A 10,563-nucleotide genomic window follows, 5' to 3' on the forward strand; every position below is an offset into this window, starting at 1 on the left:
TGTTGGCAAGAATTTCCTCACCAATATCACATATAGGGGCAAGCAAGTTTCCCTGATATGCTACCGAATCAAGCTGACCCAAGTAGGTCAGCTTGGATATGGCTCAACCATGCATAAACATGTGCATGCAACAGGCATGTGTGAGACCATATAAGTCATCTAATTGGTCCCTTTAAGATTTGTGCAGATGATGAACAAGTCTAAAGTGCTTTGAGTTCTATGCGGGGCGCGATCCAACAGTCGATGTTACAAAATAAGATCAACTATTTTTTTTGCACGAAAGATGCAACCTGAACCCTAATGCTGCTGAGAATTCATGACCACTTCGAAGCAGCAGTAGAATAATTTGAAGTGTTAGAGCTCATAATGTTGTACTTAGCAAGTAGAATTTTTAACCTCAAACTGATGGTTTATTGAAACCAGGAACGGAAGCAACCCGTTTGAGTCTTTTTCCAGAGTAAAATATTAAATGTATGGGCCATGCACAAGTATATACTAACACCGTAGCACGCGCGCACGCGCACGTACGTACACAATTAAAAACCAGCCTGGGTTTCATTCTACTATTAGTATCATGTCTGCCTTCAAATGGAGGCATAGGTAAATATTCAAGTATCCAACCCAACAGACTAAACGTTCTTATGATCATAATAATAGGACCTAATCTTCATACTTGTAAAGGGGTGGTTGGAAGAGTTACTTGTATAAAAATAGTTTCCAACAACTCAAATAATTGAGTGTGGAGGCCAGGAGGCAAATGGGGACCTTGTCCTTCTACATAAACTGGTGCAAGCAGTCAGCCTATCTTTATCCACAAGATTCAACCTACAGATCTTACTGTTTCTATCATGATAATGATATTAAGATTAATGTCAACAGGAAAAATACCTGCTTCATTCTCTTATTTTCAGCTATCATTACAGTGCCTGCCTTCTTATGTCCCCACTCCCCACAATTCTACAAAACAAGAATATGGTGGTTGCATGATTGCTTGCTGTCTGCATGGGTCCTTGTAGTTGGTTTTGGTATTCCCTTACCAAACCTATCCCAAAGAAGTAAACAAACTTAGAGAGAGAGAGAGAGGGGTAGTTCTAGACTTGGATGGGATTACACGCATGGCCTTTGCTTCCTTATCCATATCTTCTTAGATGTGTAAGAGAATAAAGGTACCTTAGGAGACAATGTACTATAAAGAGCCACTCATGTTTTAAGGGGACTAACTTGCATGCAACTTTTTCTTTCACAACACTAGTTGATGCCTCCATAGTTGTTGATGGGTAAAGTGTCTCATTCATGTCAAACCAATAACCAACCCCTTTTCCGCATTCACAAGTCAACAATAACAACAAAAAAAAAAAGTCATGCAAATTGAATTATTGGAAGAAGATCATTTATTAAGCATACCTTAAACTTTTTATTCAGTTGAACACTATGACCGATGGCAATAGTGGGGCCATAAGTTGTTACGAATATAATAACCAGATGTTTCAAACATTTGAGAGATTGACGAACCCATATTTAATGAACATTTTTTATATAATTATTAACTCGACAAATATATTGTTGGATAATACATTTTTATTTTGCCAACCTTATCAGAAGCACAAAAATTATATCAAAATAGATGTATTGTTTAAAATACAAGTGTCTAAAATCATGAAGATGGTGGGGATGCGTAGAGTTGGACATTCTAGTCTTCGAATATTGGCAGTATAATTTTACGAGCTTGTATCCAATATTATATGAATAGTATATTTATAATTTTAGGAGTTACATTTTTTCGAAAGAATAAAATCCACTATGGTCATCATAGAGGATACTTTAAAGACTCTATAATTCTTATATGCATACTTGCATATATCAATGGCCATTATATTAATGTTGTACCACATGTTGCCAATAAAATCCCATGTGTTACTGACATGAGGTGCACAGAAAGGTCCCTGTTTCAATGCCCTAAACCATGGTCAAACGTTTGATCACTTTTACTAAGAAATGGCCGCGTTACCAAAATGAACGGCCCAGATCAAATGGCAATATCTGGAACAGGACGGTATCTACATTGGGATCCCCTCCCCCAAGCAGCCCCTGCCTTAACTAAACTGCTCTTGGAAGTTGGAACCAACCCGCCCAAATCTTAAAAGCCAGAGGAACTGAATCACGTGTTCCCTCGGGCCTCAAATTTACCCCAGATCTAGCCTCAGTAAGACAAGGAGAGCGCCATTACTCCCTTTGTCCTTATTGAGCCCTGCCAGCTGCACTACGCTGTCCCAGAGGAACATCTGAACTCAAGGGGACCCCCCCCTGCTCAAAAATGCTGGTGTCAGTGGAAAGGTGCGCATGGGAAGTGGAGTCTGGTCACCTCGCATCCTCCCAAGAGGTACGTTTTGATGAAGCCGTTAACTCCCAAAGACAGAAACCCTCCAAATCTATTTTTTCACTTTATATTGGGAATCTAAGTTTATTGATACAGTTTAGCCTTTCTTTCTAAGGACAAATCATTAACTGTTATAATGGTTATGGCAATTTTCTTGCTTGTCATTTTTCATCAAATTTTAGATATTTATTTTTTTTAAAAATAATTTTATTATAATGTTAATTTATTTAAATGAATAGTGTAGGTGCCAAGTAATGTTGTTACTAATTATTAAATAATAATCAGTTCTAAAAAAATAATTATTACATAACTACCATTCTATTATTCTCTGCTATTAATACATAACGTAATAAATATTAAAATATTTGTAGAAGAAGATGAAAATAAGAAAAAAAGAAAAGTAATTTTATTTTTCTATTTCATCATATTCGGTGCATCTCAATAATTATATATATAAAAAAATATTGTAGCCTAATCATACTAATGGTAAAAAATATTACTAACTCATACAAGTTGTTATATAATTTCTAAAATTATTCTAATAAAAAAATAATATAGGTTGATACTGAATAATATTAATAAAAAAGTTTATGAACGATGTAGGTTGTTATGTGATCCTAAAATTATGCTAACAATACCTAAATAATATTTCTGTTATTGAAAAATTAATGACCATATATAGTGTAATTGAAGGTTCTTAATGAAAGTTACATTGGCATGACAGCCGTAATTTATAACGTTGAGAGGTGGAGTCCGGTTACCTGCCGCCCTTCTTGGAGTAAAAGGCACCCCTCCGATCCCTATTTCCCTTATCTTATTTGAGCCCTTCTATATATAGATTCCAAGCTTTCTCTACCGGCTCATTGAATTCCTTTCCTTTCCTTCTGCCCTTCGGTCGGAAGGCATTATACTAATTGTATAGTGGTGTTGGGGACTATCTCCTCCTTAGATTGGCTCTAAAGGCTTCACCTTTATTTCTATTCTCCCTCTCTCTCTCTCTCTCTAAAGGTCTCAGGGGAGATTCCGGGAGATGGGTGGAGTTCTTCTCCAGCTCCTGCGCGTCTGCTTCTGGGCATTTCTATGGCTCACCAGCCCTGTGGCGGTGTACCCCACTGGAGCTCCTCCTCCTCCTCCTCCTCCTCCTGTTGGGGCCGGCGGAGGGGCCGCCGTCATCGATGGGACGACGCCCATTGCGGTCACCGATGACGATTTCATATGCGCTACGCTGGATTGGTGGCCTCCAGAGAAGTGTGACTACGGGACTTGTAGCTGGGGCCTGGCATCCATGCTCAATCTGGTAAAAAAGTTTGGTTTTTGCTCAGTGTTGGTATAGTTTGCAATGTGGAGCTTGCCAAAATCTGAACTTTTATTTAAATGGATTTTCTTAGCATTGATTTTTTTGTAGAATTTGGCAACAATGCTCAATTTGGTGTTTTTTTTTTTTTTTTTTGATTTTGTCTCAGTATTAATGTAGTTTGCAATGTGGAGCTTGTCAAAATCTGAGCTCTTTCCTTTTGCCAGAATTTGGCATTTGTTTGTTTTGTTTCCAGATGTTTTCTTTTAGCCTTGTCGGTGTAAAGCTTTATGTCTTTGTCTGTATCTGGCATTTGTTTTTTATGTTTTGGTGCTTAGTTAACATGCATAGAATTTTATAGGTATTGGCATTTAATGATTGGAGGTGATCATTGGCAATGCATTTTGGTGTATGCTTGGCCTCTGTTGGATCTCTTTCTTTGTAATTATTCATTTGAGAAAGTTATTCTTTTATGTGTTGATTTATAATGCTTATTTATTTGATAAACTGTGCTTTAATCTACATATTTTCTAGCACTGTTTTATATGGGGTTGAGGCTGATGGCTAAGAATTTGCTGGGGATGGGATAGTTGAATAATTTGCAACTTTGGGATTGTTTTCCATTTTTGTTTTTGAGTGAAAACTGTTTGCATTTTTTCATTAATATGCCCAATTTATTTTTTCACTTTTGTGTAGAATTTGCAAATTAAGATCGAGCCTTCCGATAAAATTCACTCCATCTTCATTTACATTTCCTCATAAAATCTAAATCTTCTGAAGTCCCATTGTATATTTTGAGGATGGTTTCCTTTCCATGGTTTCTGATAGTAGTAGTATTTCTCTTAAAACGAAATTTGATTTTCTTCATGTTCTTTTTCCTTTTATCTTTTTTTTCCTTCTTTTTTTTTTAAGAAAAAAGGAAGGGCTATGTGATTTAGTATGTCTTCCTTCCTTTTTATAATTCAATAGTTAATAACGAAGTAAATGATTCAACTATGTTATGTTCATATTGGCAATCTCTTGCTTTTCTGTTTGAACCTTATAATATTTTTCCAATAAAAAAAGTTACCTTCTGAATGTGAAAACAAAATGATTTGCAAAATGGTGATTGACAGGTGTTTCATCTTTTCCTTCCTGCAGAATCTTTCCAACAAAATTTTACTAAATGCTGTCAAAGGTAAGTGGTTTTTTCTAGTATCTTTTTTTTTTTCTTTTTTTTTAAAAAAAACTATGCATATGCCTGTAATATCAAATGGCCAATCTGAATTTTTTCTTTTTTTCAGTAATCTAATTTTTGTGATGTTGCAGAATTTTCTCCATTGAAACTCCGTCTTGGGGGTTCCTTGCAAGATATGGTCATCTATGGCACGGATCCTCAACAGCCATGTACTCCCTTTGTTAAGAATACTTCTGAGATGTTTGGTTTTACTCAAGGCTGCCTACCGATGCATAGATGGGATGAGCTCAACGCTTTCTTCAACAAATCAGGGTATTTCGGATCATTTGACATACTAAAAATGCCTCATGGACTAGTTTTTCTCTTTACCTCGCTAAAAAAATCTGTTAGGATTGAAATGCATGCTTTTATTGCAGGCATTTCCTGCATTTCTCATTGTTCTTTTCACAAATTCTGTCTATGGAATTCACACTACAGGGCTTTAATCATTTTTGGGCTGAATGCCCTTAATGGAAGGGTTCCTTTGCCAGATGGTTCTCTAGGAGGACCTTGGAACTCCACCAATGCTGCATCTTTTATTCACTATACTGTCAATAAAGGTTATGCTATCCATGGTTGGGAGCTCGGTAAGTTTCATGTCTCATTTAGATTCTTCGCTTCATAAGTGGTAAGGAATAAGTAGGCTCGCATCTCTTCCTCTTTACTTTATACAAGTAGTACTGCAATTTGAATAAACAATGACAAAAGATTGACAACTTATTGATCTAATTCAGAAGAATGTATAAAATCTTCTGCGTAAGGTCTTCTTCAGATGTGCATGAAACACAATATTATGCATTTTCTTGGAGCTGAAAGACCTCTTTACTTGTCAGGAAATGAATTAAGTGGAAGTGGAATTGGAGCTAGAATTGGAGCAGATCAATATGCTGCAGATGTGATCTCCCTCAAAAAAATTATTGACAACATCTACCAAGGTTCCCCTGATAAGCCACTGGTACTCGCACCAGGGGGTTTCTTTGATGCTAGTTGGTTCAGTGAGCTCATCAACAAAACCAAACCCCACTCACTGGATGTGATCACCCACCACATATATAATCTTGGTCCAGGTATTGCTGCTCGAACCCAGCAGTTTTCAGCTTCTCTATTGGAAATTTCTGTCAATGACTTACCTTTGATAACCTGGATTTCGAGTTCAGGGGTCGATGAACACTTGATTGATAAAATTCTTAATCCCTCGTATCTTGATGGCGAAGCGAGCACATTCAGCAATCTCCAAGGAATTCTCAGAAGCACAGGAACTTCAACCACTGCATGGGTTGGGGAAGCTGGAGGAGCTTACAATAGTGGCCACCATCTTGTCACGGATTCATTTGTGTTCAGCTTCTGGTAAGCCTGCTCTTACCGGTCTAGAATCTACTTTGGGGGTAAGACCTGTAGTGGAAAGACTTAATTTTCATTAAAACTTGACAGGTATTTGGACCAGCTTGGCATGTCATCAACATACGACACAAAGAGTTATTGCAGACAAAGCTTGGTTGGTGGAAATTATGGCCTCCTCAACACAACGACATTCCACCCGAATCCTGATTACTACAGGTTAACTGCAACCTTTTTATGTAGATATTTTCTAAATCCACAATCAAATGTTATCTTTCTTTTGTTGGGCCTTATAGTTTACATTTAGTTTGATAGGATGTGGTTTATGAAACAAGTAATCTAAAACCTGAGATGTTCAAAGATTGTCGATTCTCCACAAATAAGAATCAGTGCTTGGACTTTGATACCTATATGCAGAACAATCCCATGTCAGACGGATCACATTAATATATCTCCTCTCTTAATGCAGTGCTCTTTTGTGGCATCGACTAATGGGAAGCAAAGTCCTGCCAACGAACTTCACGGGGACAAAGAATATACGGGCATATGCGCATTGCGCAAGAGAATCCGTAAGTTTACTCAACCTTAAGCCAAAGTCTTCCTTGTTATTCTCTGTATCGATTCATTTGTCATGATTTCTTCTTTATCTTTTCAGCAAGGGATCACACTTCTATTAATCAATCTCAGCAGCAACACTACTACTCGAGTTTTTGTTACCACTGCATCTGCCTTTTCTATGGCTTCGAAGCATTACATTCCTAGGACAAGGTTCAACCATGTACCTGGACTTCAAAGAAAACTTGGATTTATCAGGGAAGAATACCACTTAACAGCCAACAAGGGGAACTTACACAGCCAAACCATGCTGCTGAATGGCAACATTTTGTCGGTCGATTCAGAAGGGAACATTCCTACACTCAAACCCATTGAAGTTGATGCATCACTACCAATAACAGTTGCCCCATTTTCTATTGTTTTTGCCCACATTCCCTACTTCTATGCTCCTGCTTGTAGGTAGCTTATTGTTCCATTATATACTGAGAGGATGGACTACTAAGTGGTCCCTCCATTCTTAACATGGCTCTAAGGCTATGAGGTTTGTGATTCATTTTTGAATATCTTTGTTCAAATAATAAATGAAAGTATAAAAAAAAAAGGAAGAGATGATTTACATAATAGTGGCAAGAAAAATCAATTCCACCCCCTTTCATGTGTCAATTTATAATTGTTCTAGCGCTATCCTAATTTCTCCATACCATATACCAATAACCAGTACTTGTGTCATGGATGAGATGGTAGGAGAAGTTTGATTTTAATTGAGGTGTGCATCATGATCATTGCGAGGACCCGTGCAAGCGTGTGTTTAGTCCTATATCAGTTATTCGCTAGGTAGATCTTGAGTATACATATAGAATCAAAAAATCTAAATAATAACTTCCGCTAACCTTTTTGGTCGAGGTTCTGGACTATTACAATTATCACTAAAAAAAAATGTGCCTCACAATCCTAAGTATGGACTTATTCTTGTTTGCAAATTGACCTCTATCCTATTCATAATCTTGGTTTCGTTGATTTATCAATTTCAACTTTTGTTATGCTACCGGTCTCTATCCAATTTAGAGGCTTTATATAAGGTTCTTGAGCATGACCATCATATATTAATTAAATATATTGATTTCCTTGAGTTAATCAGTCTCAAATTAACCCATAACTCTGTGTGTGTGTGTATATATATATATATATATATATATATATATATATATATATATATGTTCAGAAGCTGGTTAATCTAAACCAAATACTTGTAGTTAATAATTAATAAAGGATACCTAGATCATGCATATAATATTTATCATGGAATTATGAACCATATTCTCATACATAGATAATAATGATAGAACCAAGAAAAGACTGACCCATGCATCCATCAAGAACTTTGTCCTTCAAGCACTTTATAAAATTTCTTAACAACCATGGTAAAGCTAAGAATGTAAAGCATTCTGAAGGAATCCATGCGGATGTCCTCTAGGATATGGGAGCATTTATAGGTGTCATAGAGGTAGTGTAAATATTCTCGTCCATGTCCAAAAAGGACGACATCCCCTGGGATAGAGTTATGGATGGAATCTCTTGGCATCCATTGAACAGGGTCACTTTAGGACAGGGCATAAATGGAGGAGGGAGGAAAGTTTAAACTTTACAGCTCACCAAAATGCGTTTAATATCTTTTCAAGTAAGTGACACGATGGATACCCTTCGGCTTCCTTTTTCCAGGAAAATGAAATCAGAAAGGTATAGAGAGAAGCAGGGGAAAAAAAAAACCCTTGAAAGCATGAAATCCGGAGACACGTAAGTACTGATAGAAGCTATCCTACCGGACCAAAAAAAAAAAGAAACAGTGTGTGAGAGAGAAGCTAATATTCCAAAATCATAGCCCGGGGTGACAGCTCTAATCCCCTCTTGCTGGACTGTTGCAGGATTACTTCATCCCATGTCCACGGAGAGGCTAATGGCATTGCAGATCATGTAGCCCCGCATGTAGCTCTGTTCTCTGGAATTCTATCATGTCCATTCCTATTTAACTTTGTGATCTGTTGTTAGATTCCAATGGATTCATTTATACCAGGATTGTAAAATGCTGCAATCTTAACACCTCAAAATAAAAACAAGAAAGATAGAAATGAAAAAGCTTACAGATGATCCGGTGTTCAGCAAGAAAAGTAGATGGCAAAAAGCATTTTTAGTTTCATCAAAAAAAAAAAAGCATTTTTAGAAGATATAAGCCTCATTTGATAGAGCTTTTGGATCTGGCCCTCCAAAAGCACTTTTAAATAAAATAAAGGTGTTTGGTAAAAATTTTAGAAAGCTATTTTAGCTTTTCTAGAAAACTAAAAATAGCTTTTTGAGAGAAGTTTCATTTTGAAGCTTCTTTAGAAAAAATACTTGTAGGCTCCATCGGAAAACTATTTTTTTACCAAAATATTCGTAATAAAATATAATAATTGCACAAAATATCCCTTTATAATCCTAAAAATCTGCAGGAGTTCTAACAAGAAATCCTAGTAGCCGAACAGATTTCTTCCCATGAAAAAAGTATTTTTTTTCCTATTTTTGTATGCAGTCTTTTGAATCCTATTTTTTAAAAAAATTTATAATTTCTTTTCTATTCCTTCCGAAACAATCTGTCTTCCATCAAATCTTTTTCATTTTCTATGACAGAGGACCGCGACATCGCGGTCCACCTCTCAGCGTGGACATCACGGTCCTCCTTTGAGCGTGACCGCAACATCGTGGTCCAAGCTCAAGCAGGTGGATAGGGCGATAGACCGCAACATTGCGGTCCTCCTTTGAGCGTGGACCGTGACATCGCCGTCCACCTCTCAGCGTGGACCGCGACATCGCAGTCCACCCACTCCCTGTCCCGATTGATCTCGCGGTCCTCCATTATTGTATTATACTATAAATATAATATTATATTACATTATATCATAATACATTGATATGTTATGTTACATAATTTAATATTATATTAAATTATTATGCTATAGTATACAATATTATATTGTTATATTATAATAATATTATATTATATTATAGTAATATTATACTAAGTCGTATATTTATGTATTAATACGTATTATATTTTATTATTCTCTGTTATATAATACTATACAATTTTCTTTATGATCATTTTGTCATACCAAAAGTACTTTCTCAGTAGTTTGTTTATTGAACACATGTTAAAATGCCACAGCACTTTAAAAATTTAGTTACCAAGCAGCAAATTAAAAATTTAGGTACCAAACAACAAACAGCTTTTTATAAAAGCTCTACTTTAGAAAGCTCTATTGCCAACAAAGCTATAGTGGTATTTGGTAAAAAAAATAAAAAGTATTTTCTAGTTTTCTAAAAAGCTACAAAATATTTATTTTTTCTCAAATGAGGTTTTCCTCAAAAACGGCTCATGTAAGAAAACCATTTCAAAATTAATAAAAATTTCTTGGTGACCAAAATATATAATCACATTATAACTATTAACTAAAACTAATAATAAATATACTATATTATATTAACTTAAATTATTTTAATTGTATTGTTACATTGTTATTTTATATTATATTATTATAATAATACAATAATACATTACTCTATTATATCATATAATATTATAATATTTAATACAATATGATAATTACATTATAATATTATATTACATTATATTATACAATGTTATATAGTACTATATAATATTCTTTAAATCATTATTTTATCATATCAAAATATTTTTTAATTGGGTTATCAAATAAATGCTGAAGTTTAGTTACCAAAATAATAAAC

At 35.5% G+C, this 10,563-nt stretch overlaps 1 protein-coding gene across 1 annotated transcript; it reads left to right on the plus strand.

Moving 5' to 3' along the window:
* Positions 1-3,197: 3,197 nt before the first annotated feature.
* On the plus strand, positions 3,198-7,401 carry LOC103715887 (heparanase-like protein 3). The gene is made up of 9 exons (XM_008803671.3): positions 3,198-3,674; positions 4,812-4,848; positions 4,980-5,160; positions 5,326-5,474; positions 5,721-5,954; positions 6,045-6,234; positions 6,319-6,444; positions 6,695-6,794; positions 6,881-7,401. The coding sequence occupies exons 1-9, from the start codon at positions 3,408-3,410 to the stop codon at positions 7,241-7,243; spliced, it is 1,647 nt and encodes a 548-aa protein (XP_008801893.2). The 5' UTR covers positions 3,198-3,407; the 3' UTR covers positions 7,244-7,401.
* The last annotated feature ends 3,162 nt before the right edge of the window (positions 7,402-10,563 follow it).

This window comes from Phoenix dactylifera, chromosome 1 (assembly GCF_009389715.1).
Source record: "Phoenix dactylifera cultivar Barhee BC4 chromosome 1, palm_55x_up_171113_PBpolish2nd_filt_p, whole genome shotgun sequence".
NCBI lineage: Eukaryota > Viridiplantae > Streptophyta > Magnoliopsida > Arecales > Arecaceae > Phoenix > Phoenix dactylifera.